General features: G+C 47.1%; 1 protein-coding gene across 7 annotated transcripts in view; it reads right to left on the bottom strand.

The window, feature by feature from the left end:
• RIPK3 (receptor interacting serine/threonine kinase 3) overlaps nt 1–18,509 on the bottom strand; it is a 109,443-nt gene that overhangs the window by 70,525 nt on the left and 20,409 nt on the right. For all 7 annotated transcript variants that reach the window (XM_040353273.1, XM_040353311.1, XM_040353320.1 and 4 more), the window contains one exon: nt 12,017–12,323. In XM_040353273.1, coding sequence (XP_040209207.1) covers nt 12,017–12,323 — 307 coding nt within the window. The remainder of the gene's footprint in view (nt 1–12,016; nt 12,324–18,509) is intronic.

Raw genomic sequence — 18,509 nt, 5'->3', positions numbered from 1 at the left:
TATTTTCACAGAGTGGTTGGATCATTGGATGTCGTGGCAGATGGAAGATGTTGGTCTTTGCGAGTGAAGGAAAAAACCCTCAGTTAAGGAAGAGTTCGGGACCATCTTGCTGCCCCATCGGTGGTATGGGTCCCTCTGGTGGTATTCCAGCTAACGTTGGTTTAGCTGGAATTTGGTTAAAGGGTGCACTACAGTCAGTGGTTTGGTTCTCTCCGAGCTAGTATGTCAGCTAGAGCCTATTTTTCAGTTAAGGTACCGCAGTGCATTATTATGATTGGATGGAAGTTATGGGCGTATTCCTGCAAAGACCAAGGCAACTATTTTTGACTGAGAGGTGGTGGGCGTATCAGATGTCTTTTATACGTTATGTTAATTTGATTTTAAGTTATTAATAAAGAGGCTGCTAAGGCCAATGTTTACATCAAATTGGTGTGGTCTCTGTTAATGTGTGGTAAGGTTAAAGGATGGAGTTAAGTGGTCGGGCAGGTATGTGATAAAAGGTAGATCATCTGGTATACAATAGTCAAGGAATTTTAGATAGAGCGGAGGCAGATTAGAACATCTGTAAAACGTTTAATAATGTTTGTGTCTTTGCTAAGGTAAATTCACTTTACTTCTTGTTCTGTCTAATGCCTGTCACCTGGACAGGAAGTAAGATAACATTTCTCTAGTGGAGACACCAACAGCAATTAAAACCTATAGGAGGATCCAAAATTGATTTTTTTTTTCAGTTTTCTCCAGGATTGGTACTCCTGGATTTGGTTCTGGAGCCCAGAGACTTCAAAGAGTCTTGGGAGGTCAGAAGCCTCTAATACTGGGTCCAGATTTTACTGGGGACTAGCAGGCTGTGTGTACAGGTGTGTATATCCTTCATAATCAAGGGTCTGAATTCAGGACTCCACACGGGAGACAGGAGATCTCCTGCCCGAGGTCTGGGTTTGGGCCAGTACAGCAGGTAGCTGTGAGAAAGAGAGAGAGAGAGAGAGAGAGAGAGTGAGAGAGAGAGAGATAGATACAGATTTTGTACATGAGCACAGTGGTGCTGTGAATCTAAAATTTGGTCTGGATTTGTTTTGAAATGTTGGAAACACCTGCAAGGGTAACACTGTAAGTTACATGTGAACTTTTTCTTTAAATAAAAGTGGGCTACAAGCAAAAGAAACAGTATTTCCTGGTTGGTCTGAACTCACTGGAAAGCACTACACCTTACAATAAATCCCTAATATATATATATATATATATATATATATATATATATATATATATATATTGTAACAGTAGGAGCTACTGTGACGGTAAAATGGACCCAGGGTATGCACACTTGAGATGTGCAAAAACTACAGAACATAGCTGTGGACTGGAGAAGACTGCTTTTGCAGCTTTCTCCAGGTTTTGGTAATCCAGGCTATGTTCATTACCAGCAGGGTGTGTGCTCAGGTGAGCACAGCCCTTTATAATGAGTGTGTGGGAAGATCTCATGGCTCCCAGTTGGAGACAGCTCCTGGAAGAGACAGGAGGTCTCCAGGAATCAGAGAGGCTGTAGGAGACAGCCAGAACGGTGACTGCAAGAGGCAGAGCTGTAGACGCTGAAGGGAAGCGGTCTATGTTGAGGAGTCCGCTGGTCTGGGCAACCAGGATAAAGAGCAGAGGTACTGCTACAGAGAGCCAGAGGTGGACTAGCATTTTCTATTGTATATTTGATGGAGAAGAACCCCTGCGTGGGAAAACGTTTGTTTGGACTTATTTTTGCCTTTTTAATAAAAATGGGCTACCATGCCCTTAACCATAGTTCCTGGCTGGAGTGAATCGCTGAAAAAACGCCCATACCACGAGAGCTAATAACCCCCAACCTTACAAGTGGTGGATTCATGCGGGCACAAGACGGTGGCATCCGGGTCCTTGCTCCACAGTGAGTTCACGTCAGGAACTGTTGGCTGTGTGTGGAAGTGCAGCCAGGCAAAAGGCATTGCAGGTTATGTACCTGTGAAAGGACAATCTTGGCAGAACTGGAGATCTCTGCAAAAGTAAGTTCATCTGTTATATGAACTGTGTTTGTGTGCTTGAGACAGCACAATCTGTGTGCAGCTGAGTAAAGCTTGCATGAAGTGAAAAGCAACTTGCTTTAAAGTGACAGTGCTTCATTTTTGCTGGACGGTGCAAAAGTTTGGTGGAGTGACTGCAAAGATGATGCAGGGGTTTGAGCCTGCCGGAGAGTACTGCAGACTGTTTTTTGCTAAACTAACGCCAGTTAAAGGGGAAGTGCATGTGGTTGCCCCTGGTAACGCTAGTACAAGCAGGCCAGCTGTTAATGTGCAAAGTCCTAAGGTGGAAAGAGGATGCAGTTGGGGAAGCCCTGCTAAGGCTATGAAGCAAGAGCGCTGTTTGCGGTGCAGTGAGTGGGGGCATGTTGTCTCCAAGTGCCCTTTGTCTCAGTCTCCAAGACAAGGTGACATGGCCAAACAAAGGTCTGCGACAATGTTTGGAAAACCTAATTTGAGTGCCAGGAGTGTCCAAAAGTCGCATACAAAGTTCGAGAGGTATGTGGTTGCCCGTAGCAACGGTGGAGATATCAAGTCTGCAAACCACGTGAGAAATGAATTGCCGACAAAGGATCGTGGCAAGTTGAAAGCAACAATGTTTCAAGGATCGCAAAGTCGCTGCGTTTGGGAGAGTCAGCAAAGTACAGCTGGAAGAGTGCCATCTCCCTTGGCAACGAGAGATCAAATGTCAACCGGAAGGAGGAGCTACTGTGGAGATGTAAAGAGGCATCCCATTAAAGATATGTGTAAAAATGTACCATGCCTGGAATGTGGCCAGCTGGGGCATGAAATATTGTCTTGCCCTAGATTCTGGGGTGCACCTGGAGATAATGAGGCTGAGCCAGTTTCCTGTGAAAATATATTTGCCGTCTCCCCTGGCAACAAGGAGTTTTTTGTTGTGCCTCCTGGGGGTGCTAAGGAGTCAGAAATTGCTGCTGCAGTTTCATCCCATGGCCACCAGGGAGAGTTGGCCAGTGAAAGACAACGTACTCAAATGAACATGGCAGCCCCCGTTACAGTGATCGGTAAGACTGTTGCTGGTAAATGCATGGAAAAGATTGACTATGTGAATGTGCACACTGGAGTTGCAGTGACCCCAAATGGGAGATCCACTGTCTGTGTGGAAAAGGACTTTCCTCGCTGCAGTGCCCTGTTCAGTGGGGAGGCAAGTGGTAAACTTGAATATGACAATGTGATGGGTAAAACTGATATTGTGTTGGCTAAAGTTGATGGCCCAGCTGCTAATGGGCTAGTGCACCTCACTAGAGATATAAATGTTGATATGAATACAGTTAAAGATGTGCTATCTCCCCTAGCAACCGTGATGAAGGCCACAGAGGTGTCCCTAGAAACCCCCAGGGAGCTCTGCGTTTTGGAGCCGGAGGTTGCCTGGGACAGCTATGGTGCCACTCTGAAGGATAAGACGGTACCTGAACATGGTAATAATGAAATGTTAAATGCTAAAACTGATATGTTTGAAAACACTCATGATGGAAGTGTCTTAATGCTGTCTGGCAATGGCAGGTTTGAAGGTCTTCATGCATTTAATGAAGCGCCACCAGAAGGTGAGAGTGTGGTATTGCAGCCTGCAATGGTTAAAAATGTATTACCACAGTCTGGTTTACACAAAAGTGATGTTTGCAATGTGTCTGTTGCTGAGCCACTCTGTCCCTCTGGTAGCGCAGAGATAACAGATTGGGACAGATGGACAAAAAGCCTGTTGGCTTTGTTGGAAAAGGCCTCTGTTGGTAAGAGTGGAGCAGACATGATTTCCGCAGTGCCAGATGAAGGACCTGCAGAGCAACTTGTATGCAATGGTGCATTTGCTGCTGCAGATGATGTTGCTCACAAGATGGAAGCGCCAAGTAATGGCGAACGCACAGAAGAGGTCATGTCTGTGATCCACAAAGGTTCTAATGATGTGGTAATGGATGGTGCCATGCCAAATGAGCTGATGTTGGTGGAAGTGCCAGAGGGCACAGCAATAAGTGAACTGATTGTAGTCAAAGATCCAAATGTTGTGTTATGTGATGTTCAGCGGTCGGGACAGTTGCTGGCAGAGGATCTCATGCCAGTGGAGTTTGCGTGTACTGAAGCTGCCGGAGACAACCACTCCGTTGGGTGCAGTTCCTCTCCAGACACTGCCCTGCGGAACATGGGTGAAATTAAATATGACAAATGCATTGATGTTTCTGACCATGATGAAAAATGTAGCATGTTGGCGATTTTTGATGGTATGGTTGCCATGGGTGACATCAAAAATAATGGTAGACATGATGGTCTTGGTCAAGTTGATCTGGTTGTAGAAAACCCTGAAAATTGTAGCGAGACAGGGAATGATGGGTTTGACACAGAAGAGGAAAAAGGTATAGCAGAAGTAGGCCCCCTAGAGGTTCAGGAGGGTAATTCTGGGGAAGGTTTCCTGAGGTTTGAGGAACTTCTAGGATCTGAGAAGGATCCTGGTAAAAAATGGTTGGAGGGAAAAAGCCCAAAACTTAGCAAGGTGTCACATGACTTAAAAACCTCAGAGTGGCGAGATAGTCAGGATGTCCTTCAGAGGGAGACTAGGACGAGGCCGCAGTCATATGAGGATGTTGGTGATGAAACTGACAGAATGAAGCATGCAGTGTACATGGGGAAACAAGTGATGCTAAATTTGGACAGTGTTCCAGGGGAGCATCCGGCTGTGGTAGCTACCTCCAGTGAGGTGGATGCCCCTTTAAAGGTCTCGGACCCCCAAGCTGCAGTGAATGAGCCCCTCCATGTCTCTAATAAGGTTAAGGTCCCCAAAAATGTTTGGCATATTGATGTGGAGTGTGTAGAAATTACAGATATGCTAGTGGATTTGCTTGAACTGGTGAAAGCACAGTCCTTGTATACCTGGGTGCCTCCATTACAGTCAGAGGTGGTGGTACTGCGTGGTACCAATGGATGGAGCCAGGTAGTGCAACCTGTGCCGGTTAAAATTAGTCACCAGTGGAACTGGTTAGTACAGTGCTTTCTGATAGTGTGGCAGGTGATCTCCCAGTTTCCTGTGAGGGTGCTTCCGCATACAGTTCAGTACGGAAGGCACTCTGGGGGGCTGCTAGAGACATCAGAGGTCTCTCCGCCTGATGCGGTGATGGAAATGTCTGCTAATGTGGTCCGAGGTGCGGCTGAGCAGTGTTTTGTAAATGGCGCGGATACTGCCTCACCCGTTACAACTAAGAAGGAAGGGCCAGATACGGACACAGCAAAAGCAGATATTTTGTCTCTCACCTACAAAGAGGTACAAGTTGGGGTACCCGGAGACACTCTAAAATATAGTATGGAGAGGAACAAACATTGGGATATGGAAAAGTGTGAGCTGGCAAAAGTTGGTACACCCAAAAGTAGCAGGAAAGGCAGGGGGCCACCAGAAAAGAAACATGAGTTCAGGAACCCCAAGGACAGAGGGAGTAGGCTGGGGATACAGAATGGTAGGACCCCGTTCCGATCCAGGATAGGGCGTGCCTGGAAACGCACCCGAAAAAAAGATTGGGGCACCTCTGCGCCAGCTGTTCGCTGCGTAGGCCCAATCAAGGATTCAGGCTTGTGTGTTCCGCCCCCTACGGGTTCAAAACAAGGGGGGGAGGTATGTAACAGTAGGAGCTACTGTGACGGTAAAATGGACCCAGGGTATGCACACTTGAGATGTGCAAAAACTACAGAACATAGCTGTGGACTGGAGAAGACTGCTTTTGCAGCTTTCTCCAGGTTTTGGTAATCCAGGCTATGTTCATTACCAGCAGGGTGTGTGCTCAGGTGAGCACAGCCCTTTATAATGAGTGTGTGGGAAGATCTCATGGCTCCCAGTTGGAGACAGCTCCTGGAAGAGACAGGAGGTCTCCAGGAATCAGAGAGGCTGTAGGAGACAGCCAGAACGGTGACTGCAAGAGGCAGAGCTGTAGACGCTGAAGGGAAGCGGTCTATGTTGAGGAGTCCGCTGGTCTGGGCAACCAGGATAAAGAGCAGAGGTACTGCTACAGAGAGCCAGAGGTGGACTAGCATTTTCTATTGTATATTTGATGGAGAAGAACCCCTGCGTGGGAAAACGTTTGTTTGGACTTATTTTTGCCTTTTTAATAAAAATGGGCTACCATGCCCTTAACCATAGTTCCTGGCTGGAGTGAATCGCTGAAAAAACGCCCATACCACGAGAGCTAATAACCCCCAACCTTACAATATATATATATATATATATATAGTCGGAACCCTCCAACTGAGATAGATGTGAAACCACATAAAGACATCACAAAAAACTCACAATATAACATAAACATGAGGTGTGCCCTGGTCAGCTGGTCAGTACACCAAAAAGGGGGCATACCCAAAATAAGTAATGGTTAATTGTAGAAGAGGGTTGTGAAGGAAGTGCCCTGTAAAGGGGATGGGAGGGAGGGTATTGTGCACTGGAACTGACAAGTAACACAGGTGTGGTCTGCTTAAATACCCCCCTCCCCTGGGCTCCTCCTGTAAATTCAGGTCACCTTACTGGCCTTCTAATTTATGGTCGGAGCCCTCCAACCGAGATAGACGTGAAACCACATAAAAACGCCACAAGACTCACAACATAACATAGACCTGAGATGTGCCCTGGTCAGCTGGTCGGTACACTAAAAAGGGGGCAAAAATACCAGGATAGGGAAAGCTGTTTTATTAGTATACATGACACTTATTGGGCAAGCTTTGTGAAGGTAAGCGTTTTCTACTGGCTATTGGCTGATGTTTCTGGATGCCACGGCGTTTTCTACTGGCTATTGGCTGATGTTTCTGGATGCCACGCAGCAAGGCTTTGACCGCATGGGTCACGAACGACGAGGGTTTTGCAGGGGCTTGTAGGGAGAGGAAATGTTGTATGCCAGCTAGGTACAGTCTGACAGTGTTGTGGGACAGGCTCAGATGAGTGTGGCAGTAAGACACGAAGGCCAGGATGTGCTTGATGTGACCTGTGCCTGTCCCATGTGGTCAAGAATTTGCTGTAGGCGTTCCAGGTGGTGCGGTAGGCCTTTAGCGTGTTGGGTGACAGTGGCCGGTTTATGAGCAGCGTAGTGTTGTGAAGGTGGTCTCTTAGCCCATTGTTAGCTGCGACCAAGGTGGGATAGGAAATTAGGTTGGGTCGGCTCCGGGTCTTTGTAAGAAATACAAAGGAAAATTAAGGCAGGACCATGCGTCTGCTGCAAGATTACATTTGCAAGGTATGTAAATACAGTGCACATTGAAATTGTAGTGAAGGGATATCTGCACCAGCCTGCATAGGAAGGACATGATGGCCAGGGACTTGGGCCTGCCTTTGTTGACAAGCTCAGCTGTGGCTAAGTTGTCAGTGGAGAAGACCACATTCTGCCCCGCCCAGGTTTGTCCCCAGACCTGAGCTGCCATGATGATAGGGTAAAGCTCGAACAATGAGAAAGTCTGGCTGAACCCTGGGACCAGGAGGATTTCCTGCAGTTATAGACCTGTAAACCAACGGGTGCCAAAAATGGCAGCGAAGCCTGTGGAGGCTCTGTTACTATATGAAGTGAGGAGGCTGAAGCTGCTGGGATGGACATGGATATGCCATTCCAGTTCTCAAGGAAGTTGTCCCTGATTGCTAGATCTGCAGCAGCTGCCTGGTCTAGCCTGAAGGTTTGATCGGGGTCCTGTGCATGGGAAAAGAAGACCAGGAGGCGAGAAATGAAGGAACGCCCCTGAGGGAGAATCCTCATAGCAAAGTTCAGCATGTCTAACAGGGGGACTGCACCTGTTCTTGGTGCAACTTCGTGAGGTGGTGAAGGCGTGAATGACTGCTTAATCCGGGACCGCTTGTCAGGGGGTAAGCTAGCCTGCATGGAGTGAGTGTCAAGAGTGATGCCTAGGAAGGTGAAGCCTTCCACTTTATGCTCTGCTATGGGCACATTGAGATTGCCACATACTACTCTTAATTTGTCCAAGTCTGATGGGGGCTTGCCAGGTCGTTCGATCAACAGGAAGTCATCAAGGTAGTGGATGACTTTCTAATACTGCACTTGATGAGACAATATCCAGGTAAGGGACTGAGCAAGAGTGTCGAACAGCCACGGACTCAGTTTGGTGGTGTATGAGCCTTTCCATTTGATGCCATGCCACTGCCAGAGAGACGGCAAGATGGATAGCAGTTTGAACTTGCTCTTTGCAGAGCACCACCTAGTGACAGGACAGGCCGTCCCAACTTCAACACCTGTGGCAGCCGCACAGGGCCGACATGCCCTGGACATGCCCTGGACAACACAAGAGGTGGAGGGGAGGGCCAAGGAACATCTGGACTTGTGTCGGAACTGTGAACCGAAGCATTGTATGAGTTGTGAGTAGTACGAGTAGCAACTGGGTGCTTGTGGCAGGTGCCTCGGGGGAGGAAGGCTGAGCTGCAGAAGCTTGAGGGGTATGTGTAAGACAGGATGTGTTGAATCGTGCCAAGGATTTGAATCGATGTGTCGCAGACATGACAGGGTTTCAAATTGTGGGTGAGCGGAATCGACCCACTGACTGTGGCGAGGCCTTCTATGCCATAGTTCCGCAGCAAGTTTGGGGATGGCCCATCCCCTCAGGGTGTGAGTGCAGCCATGCTCTGAACCTGCGGAGGGTGACAAAGGGGCGGAAGTGTTTAAGAAGAGTCGAGCATGTGGGGAAGAGTCATGGTCGTGTGCAACCGTGAGTCATGATCGTATGTTTGCGGAAACGAACGAATCGTGCCGACATGAGTCAGAGTTACGATGTAGGAGTATCGTATGCATTTTTTTTTTAACACTGAAATTAGGTGTGCTGGTTCATGTCGGAGTTAGCGACCTAGGAAGTAGCATGAGTTGTATTTGTGAATGGGTAAATGAGTGGTGTAAGTGGCGACTGAAAGCTTGTGGCAGGAGCCTCAAGGGGGAGGCCGTATTTGCAATTGCTTGTGGTGCCTATGAACAGGTAAATGAGTGGCATGAGTGGCAACTGAGAGCTTGTGGCAGGAACCTCTATGGAGAGGCCTGCTGGAGAAGCTAGTGGTGCCTGTGAATGGGTAAATGAGTGGTATGCGTGGCGCAGTGGCGACTGGTGAAGTTTTAGGGTGGGGGGGCAGACCCCGCCCTTCCTTTTTAACTCCTCCCACTTATCCTAAGCCCCATCCCTTATAGAATCCACCCCACCCACTCTGTCCCCTGTATTCCACTTGCTTCCACCCATAGTGTCAGGAGTATAAAGCCCCAGCATCACAGGACAGAGTATACAGCTCAGCTTCAAAGATTAGGATATACAGCTTAGGGTATACAGCTCAGCATCACAGCTCAGGGTATACAGCTCAGCCTCACAGATCAGGGTATACAGCTCAGTCTCACAAATCAGGGTATACAGCTCAGCCTCACAGATCAGGGTATACAGCTCAGGGTGTACAGCTCAGCATCACAGACCAGGGTATACAGATCAGGGACCGGCTAAACTTACTGCTGGGGCTCTCCTCCTCTGTGGCCGAGGCTCTCCTAATCCTTTGTGGCCGGGGTTCTCCACCTCCTCCTCTTTAGTCTTCTCCTTCTCCTGAAGCGGTGGAAAGCAGTGGCTTTGGTGTTCGCTCCCGCTCCTAGGCTTCCTCCACCATGTCTCCTCTTCCGTCAAAGTGCCAATAGGCATCCAATAGGATCCCTTGACGCTTTGGCCAGTTGAGAAACAGGTCTCACAGACCTGCCTCCTTTAATAGCGAAAATGAATTCCCTATGTCACACAACAGGTTGGGATTGGGACGCAGTGCTCTGCGCCCTGAGACCACCCTATTTTGAAGCCTATCAAAACCTCAGGCTCTAATCTGGTGCTTACATTTTTTTTGGTTGGCGCAGTATAGTACTTTATATATTTATATATAAAAATACACGCCCCCTGCCTATCCCCTCCATAGTGATTCATGTATCCGGTGTCCTGAAAGGGGACGCGCACATGGATAGGGAGGGCGGCAGAGGTGTCAGAGGGGGTAGCACCAATGCAGGAACCTCGAGGGGGAGGCCATATTTGCAGAAGCTTGTGGTGCCTATAAACGGGTAAATGAGTTGTATGCGTGGGGACTGAGAGCTTAAGACAGGAACCTCGAGGGGAGGCCGATTTTGCAGAGGCTTGTGGTGCCTATGAACATGTAAATGAGTGGTATGAGTGACGACTGAGAGCTTGTGGCAGAAACCTCTATTGGGAGGCCGTGCTGCAGAAGCTTGTGGTGCCTGTGAATGGGTAAATGAGTGGGATGAAAGGAGACTGAGAGCTTGTGGCAGGAACCTCTATGGGGAGGCTGTATTTGCAGAAGCTTGTGGTGCCTGTGAATGAGTAAATGAGTGGTATAAGTAGAGACTGAGAGCTTGTGGCAGGAACCTCATGGGGGAGGCTGTGTTGCAAAAGCTTGTGGAGCCTGTGAAAAGGTAATGAGTGGTATGAGAGGCGACTGAGAGCTTGTGGCAAGAACCTCTTGGGGGAGGCCGTGTTGCAGAAGCTCAGGGTGCCTGAGAAAGGGTAATGAGTGGTATGAGAGGGAACGAGCTTGTGGCAAGAACCTCGTGGGGGAGGCCATGTTGCAGAAGCTTGTGATGCCTGTGAATGGGTAAATGATTAGTATGAAAGACGACTGAGAGCATGTGGCAGGAAACTCATGAGGGAGGCCGTGTTGCACAAGCTTGTGGTGCCTGTGAATGAGTAATGAGTGGTACGAGTGGCGACTGAGAGCTTGTGGCGGGGACCTCGTGGGGAAGGCCGTTTGATGGATAATGAGTGGTGTGAGTGGCGACTGAGAGCTTGTGGCAAAGAACCTCGAGAAGGAGGCTGTGTAGCAGAAGCTCATGGTGCCTATAAATGGGTAATGAGTGGTATGAGAGGCAACTGAGAGCTTGTGGCAGGAACCTCATGGGGGAGGCTGTGTTGCAGAAGCACGGTGCCTGTTGGAAGAATGTATTATATCTATCTCTCTCTCTCTTTTTTGTCCGACTAGAATTGCTTTGTGTCGTGCCAAGGATATGAAACATTATGTCACCGACGCGACCGGGAATAGGATCGGGCTGTCGTAGAGTGTTAGGGTGCCACCCCCCTCCTCCAAAACCAAACACATACCAACCACCCAGCCCCCGATAATCAAAGTGCAGTGAAGGCACCAGGTGGGTCTAATTACCACCTCAATCAGCCACAGAACCTGTGCAATCAATAAATGCTAATCTCCAATGGATGAGGCGGCAACCCCATAGTGAATCCTATAGCCAGTGAAGCATTTGTGGAGTGATATCGAACAACGACTGACAGCGGCTCGGAGGCTTGGAAGTATGAATGAGTCGTATGTTTGTGGATGGGGTGACAAGCAAGGCAGAGGGAACCTACAAATTTACTACGGCAGTGCCGAATGATGTTGGAACACGAGCGGAGGCAGCTAAGTACAAAAGGGATGCGGGATAGGAAACATAACGAATTGTAACATTGCGTATGAAAGGAAAATAGGTTTGAATCCTATCTGCAACAGCGAGCGAGAAACGCAGACGAAGACCACGAACTGAGAAGCCACAACACACTCGAACGTACAGACCCACGAATACGGAGTGAGCTGGGGAGAGTCGACCAAGTGACGTGTAGTATCGTGCACTCGAACCGACAAGAAACACAGGTGAGTGGGCTGCTTAAATACCCCCTCCTCTGGGCTCCTCCCATAAATTCAGGCTACCATATTGGCCTTCTACAAATGCACACTGCACTTTTCAGATATTTTCTTGTAAAAAGTGTTGAAAACCATTTATAATTTTTCTTCCACTTCACAATTATGTGCCACTTTGTGTTGGTCTATCACATAAAATCCCAATAAAATACGTTTACATTTTTGGTTGTACCATGACAAAATGTGGAATATTTCAAGGGGTATGAATACTTTTTTAAGATACTGTATATGCTACAACAATAATAAGTACTAATGCTGTGATAAGTGCTTCTTGACCAGAGTTGAATCTTACCTTTATATGGAGTCCATCATTTAATAGAACATTCCTTGGCTTTAGGTCCAGGTGCAACAGAGGAGGGGAAAGGCGATGCAACCAGTTCATACCTAATGCCACTTCATGGAGAAAGCGATATTTTAAGGGCCATGGAATCTCATGAACTTTCTCCATTAGTGTGCCTAAGCAGCCACACTCCATCCACTCCATTACAATACATGGTGGTGCTTTTACTATCCCAAACAATTGGATTACGTAGTAGTTTTCGGAGGCATGCTTTATCTTCTCCGCCTCATCAAGTAACTCCTCAAGATGTGGTACATTCCTGTGAAAGGGTAACAGAAAAGCATAATTACATACAAACCCCACTAAACACCCTGGGATCTAATTATAAAGCAGTGGATGTAACTTTCACCAAACATTCTTTGGTGGAGAAACTTCCAGGTCCATGTGTTTAAATGGCAGTGATTGCTTCTCCACCAGAGAATGTTTGTTTGAACAAAGTCCCATCTCCACTGCACAACATGACCTGTTTTTATAATCTGATTGATTAGGCAATTTATACACAACCTCACTAGAGTGTGTTTTACATCAGGGAGACTCAAGGCAGTGTTCTCTGGGAAATATATACAGAAGAAGAAATTACTTTACTTTAAAGGGGTTGTAAAGGTACAATTTGTTTTTCTAAATAGCTTCCTTTACCTCAGTGCAGTCCTCCTTCACTTACCTCATCCTTCCATTTTGCTTTTAAATGTCCTTATTTCTTCTGAGAAATCCTCACTTCCTGTTCCTCTGTCTGTAACTGCACACAGTAATGTGAGGCTTTCCCCATGGTGTGGAGTGTCCTGCTTGCCCCCTCCCTTGGACTACAGGAGAGTCACGATGCCCACTAACACACAGCTCCTTTCTCTATCTGCAACGTAGAGAGTGTCCTGACTCTCCTGTAGTCAAAGGGAGGAGGCATTCACTTACCAACCTGCCAAAAAAAAAAAACTTTTTGGGGAACGGTTAAAGTGGATGTAAACCTGGGAGATTGACAGCTTCAGCTGTTCATGATTCCCTACGAGACTGTTAATGGTGGGTGTCCATGCCCCCCACTCAGGTTTCAGATTACGCTCAGCTTGCTTTTGTATGCTGTGCAGTGTGACATCAAATCCCTGCCTCCTGCCTGCTGGACCGTAGGGATAACCTTTGATCTGTGTGTTTTAGAAGGATGTAGAGAAGAGAGGGCTGCAGAAAAATAAGGGATATAACTGGGAGGATTTTTTTTTCTCTGTGTATCACCTGAGGTTTGACTTCAGTGGGTATATGTAAGGGTTTACATACACTTTAAATTTATATAAAAGTGTAGGTGTGTGTGTTTAGTTTGTTAGAATTGGCCTGGATTGGACTCCAGGCCAATAATTGTCAAGATTGCATTGCATACCTCAAATAATTGTTTCTTTTTAACCACTTCCTGCCGGCCGTACGACTTTGTACGGCCGCAGTGTGGGTCCCAATTGCCGGGAGGCCGTCTATATACGGCCTCCAGCCACTGGGGGGCGCGTGCATGCCTGGCGGCCACGATGTCCGCCAGGCACCCGCGATCGGCGGTAAACACACAGATCCACGTCCTGTCAGGGAGAGTGGAGACCGATCTGTGTCCCTTTTACATAGGGACACAGATCGGTCACCTCCCCCAGTCAGTCCCCTTCCCCCACAGTTAGAAACACTATGCAGGGTACACATTTAACCCCTTCCTCACCCCCTAGTGTTAACCCCTTCCCTGCCAGTCACATTTATACAGTAATTAGTGCATATTTATAGCACTGATCGCAGTATAAATGTGAATGGTGCCAAAAATGTGTCAAAAGTGTCTGATGTGTCCGCCATAATGTCGCAGTCCCAATAAAAATCACAGATCGCCGCCATTACTAGTAAAAAAAATAATAATAAAAAATAATAATAATTCTGTCCCCTATTTTGTAGGCGCTATAACTTTTGCGCAAACCAGTCGCTTATTGTGATTTTTTTTTTACCAAAAATATGTAGAAGAATACGTATCGGCCTAGAGTGAGAATTTTTTTTTTTTTTTTTTAATTGGGCTATTTATTATAGCAACAAGTTAAAAATATAGATTTTTTTTTTCAAAATTGTCGCTCTTTTTTTGTTTATAACGCAAAAAATATAAACCGCCGAGGTGATCAAATACCACCAAAAGAAAGCTCTACTTGTGGGGAAAAAAGGACGTCAATTTTGTTTGGGAGCCACGTCGCACGACTGCGCAATTGTCAGTTAAAGCGACGTAGTGCCGGAAGCTGAAATTTCACCTGGGCAGGAGGGGGGTATATGTGCCCAGTAAGCAAGTGGTTAATAGTAAACTAATGGTAAATGGCGCGCTACTGAAGAATGCAGCCAGCAAATGCACTATCCCAAGTGTTACTTCCAATCAAAAACCAAAGACAAAGCCAACACTTCCGGAACTGCCAGAGCAATAACTATTCAATAACCCTCTTTACAATCAAATAACTGAAGTATTTTCACTTTGCTCTCAATATTTAATATGTATATTATCTGCTATATATATTTTTTTTTCCAACAGTGATGTGTAAATCTGCTTAGTTTTGCTCTTTTGGCAATCCATTAAATCCAACCCACTGATCTGCTTTGGACCTGTACCCAATTCCTTTTAGTACCCTCCATGTGCCCTTATTTTCTCTACTAAAGTCCAAATAAGGGAACCTACAATGTGATGACATACTGGGGTTGATTTACTAAAACTGAAGAGCGCAAAATCTGGTGAAGCTGTGCATGGTAGCCAATCAGCTTCTAATCTGCACTCTCTAGTTTTAGTAAATCAACCCCACTGTGTTGTAATAATCCTTGATTGCAACAAAGACCAGATGTCAGCATGCTGCATAATTTAGTGCATTAGACCCCTTTCACACTGAGGAGTTTTTCAGGCGGTACAGAGCTAAAAATAGCGCTGCTATCCCGCCTGAAAAACTCCTGCCCCAGCCTTCTCAATGTGAAAGCCTGAGGGCTTTCACACTGAGGCGATGCGCTGGCAGGAGAGAAAAGAATCTCCTACAAGCAGCATCTTTGGAGCGGTGAGAGGAGCGGTATGTATACCGCTCCTTCACCGCTCCTTCCCATTTAAAACAATGGAAAAACCGCGGTAATACCGCCCACAATGCGCCTCTGTAGAGGCGCATTGCGGGCGGTATTAACCCTTTATTGGCCGCTAGCGGGGGTTAATACCGCACCACTAGCGCCCGAATCCTGCAGTAATTCCGACGGTATAGCGCCACTATTTTTTGCGGTGCTATACCACCACCGCGCCTCCCGCCCCAGTGTGAAAGGGGTCTAAGGGTTTAACCAGTTAGCAACCGCCCTATAGACGAAATACGTCTACAAGGCGGTTGCTTAACTCTAGGAGGGCGTCAATGTACGTCCTCCTAGAATTGCGCTCCCGCGCGCCCTGTGGGGCGCGCACACGGGAGTCTCCGTGACCGCCGGGTCCTCCGGACCCGGCTGATCACGGATCACGGTAAATCGCCTCTCCTCTCTGTACCGAACGGTACAGTGTGAGAGAGGAGAGGGGAGAGAGCGGAAGCAGCAGCAGCTGCTGCTGCTGCAGGCTGGATCTGTGACACATGCAGTCACAGATCCAGCCATCGATCCCTCCCTGTGCAATACTCTGCAGTACCAGCCATACTCTGCAATGCCCCCACACTCTGCAATGCCCCCACACTCTGCAATGCCCCCACACTGTGCAATACCCCAAAATACTCTGCAATGCCCCCACACTCTGCAATGCCCCCACACTCTGCAATACCCCAAAATACTCTGCAATACCCCAAAATACTCTGCAATGCCCACAATACTCCGCAATGCCCTGCAATACTCCGCAATGCCCCGCAATACTCCGCAATGCTCCGCAATACTCCGCAATGCCCCACAATACCCCACAATACCCCGCAATACCCCGCAATACCCCGCAATACTCCACAATACCCCGCAATACTCCGCAATACTCCGCAATACCCCACAATACCCCACAATACCCCGCAATACTCCGCAATACCCTGCAATACCCCACAATACTCCGCAATACCCCACAATACTCCGCAATACCCCACAATACCCCACAATACTCCGCAATACCCTGCAACGTCGTCTATGGGGATTTTTAAGTAGCAAAGTTTGGCGCCATTCCACGAGCGTGTGCAATTTTGAAGGGTGACATGTTGGGTATCTATTTACTTGGCGTAACTTCATCTTTCACATTTATGCAAAAGAATGAAGAAAAAATACTAAATTTGCCAAATTACTCTGCAATACCCCAAAATACTCTGCAATGCCCGCAATACTCCGCAATGCCCTGCAACACTCCGCAATGCCCCGCAATACTCCGCAATGCTCCGCAATACTCCGCAATGCCCCACAATACCCCACAATACTCCGCAATACCCCGCAATACTCCGCAATACCCCGCAATACTCCGCAATACCCCGCAATACTCCGCAATACCCCACAATACCCCGCAATACTCCGCAATACTTCGCAATACCCCACAATACCCCGCAATACCCCGCAATACTCCGCAATACCCTGCAATACACCACAATACTCCGCAATACCCCACAATACTCCGCAATACCCCACAATACCCCACAATACTCCGCAATACCCTGCAACGTCGTCTATGGGGATTTTTAAGTAGCGAAGTTTGGCGCCATTCCACGAGCGTGTGCAATTTTGAAGGGTGACATGTTGGGTATCTATTTACTCGGCGTAACTTCATCTTTCACATTTATGCAAAAGAATGAAGAAAAAATACTAAATTTGCCAAATTTTATAACAGAAACAAAGAAAAATTATTTAGTTTTACAGAATTTTCAGTCTTTTTTCTTTTATAGCGCAAAAAATAAAAAACCCAACGGTGATTAAATACCACCAAAAGAAAGCTCTATTTGTGTGAAAAAAAGGACGAAAATTTCATTTGGGTACAGTGTTGTATGACTGAGTAATTGTCATTCAAATTGTGAGAGCACCGAAAGCTGAAAATTGGTCTGGTTATTAAGGGGGTTTACGTGCCTAGTGGTCAAGTGGTTAAATGACTCCTTTATTGCTCAAGGCCCCTTTCACACCGAGGAGTTTTTTTAGGCGGTTTAGCGCTAAAAATAGCGCCTAAATACTGCCTGAAAAACTCCTGCCCTGCAGTCTCAGTGAGGCGATGCGCTGGCAGGACCGCTCCAAAAGTCCTGCCAACAGCATCTTTGGAGCGGTGAGTGGAGCAGAGTGTTTTTAACGCTCCTTCCCATTGAAAGCAATGGAAACCGCAGTAATACCGCCGGTAATACTGCCGGCAATCAGGGTTGCCAACTTTCAGTAAATTTACAAACAGTTTGTAAAATCCGTAATTGTTGCATCTGTCCATCAATGTCAGTTACGGACATGCAGCCTACTTGTCTGTAATAGACATTCATGGACAGATGCAAAAAGTACGGATTTTACAAACTGTTTGTAAATTTACTGAAAGTTGGCAACCCTGCCGGCAATGCACCTCTGCAGAGGTATTAACCATTTTTCGCTAATTAGCGGGGGTTAATACTGCACTCCTAGTGGCCGAATACCGCCGCAATTCCACCGCAACTCAGACTAAAAATAGCGCCGCTATACCGCCACCGTATATCCCGCCCCAGTGTGAAAGGGGCCTTACTCATCTGGGTAAAACAGGAATCAGCGCTGAGTATCTGATGATCACCATAAATGGGCTTTACTGAGAATCTGGGTTTAGATGAACCAATTCAGTATTCATTCCAATAAATTGTCATTGTGCTTTTAAATGAGAATATACAATATTCCAGTTAAAGCAATGTTTCAACTCAAACTATCTTTTCTTTATGGTTGGAAAATAATGGAATCAAAAGAATGAATACTGTAATGATCTGTGCTGCCTACTTAGCTGGACAACTTGTTTCTCTGGGCCATATTCTCAGAAGAGTTACGACGGTGTAACTCAGGAAACACCGTCGTATCTCTGTTTTTTGACCCGCGTATCTATGCGAGTGATTCCTAGAATCATTTTCGCATAGATACGCTGTAGATCCGACAGGTGTAAGTCACTTACACTGTTGGATCTTAAATGTAATTCTCCGCCGGCCGCTAGGTGGCGTTTACGTTCAGGTCTCATTTGTTTATGCAAATGAGCCTGATACGGCGATTCCCGAACGAATTCGTGTCGCGTAGCCGTCGCTTACGTTGTTTGCGTAAGCGTAAGGTTACCCCTGCTATATGAGGGGTAACCTTACGCCAGTCCGCCGTATGCCATGTTAAGTATGGCGTCGGGTCCGCGTCGTCTTTTCCCGTCGGGTACGTCGTTTTCCTAAGTCGTTCTCGAATACGTTTTCCGTCGAGAACTGGAGCATGCGCACTGGGCTATTTTAAGCCCGGCGCATGCGCAGTTCGATCGGCACGGGGGCGCGCTTAATTTAAATACAAGCCGCCCCCTTTGAATTACGCGGGG

The sequence above is a fragment of the Rana temporaria genome, chromosome 1, assembly GCF_905171775.1.
Source record: "Rana temporaria chromosome 1, aRanTem1.1, whole genome shotgun sequence".
NCBI lineage: Eukaryota > Metazoa > Chordata > Amphibia > Anura > Ranidae > Rana > Rana temporaria.
Note: the sequence above shows the minus strand (reverse complement) of the source record. Positions and strands in the feature narration are given on the sequence as shown.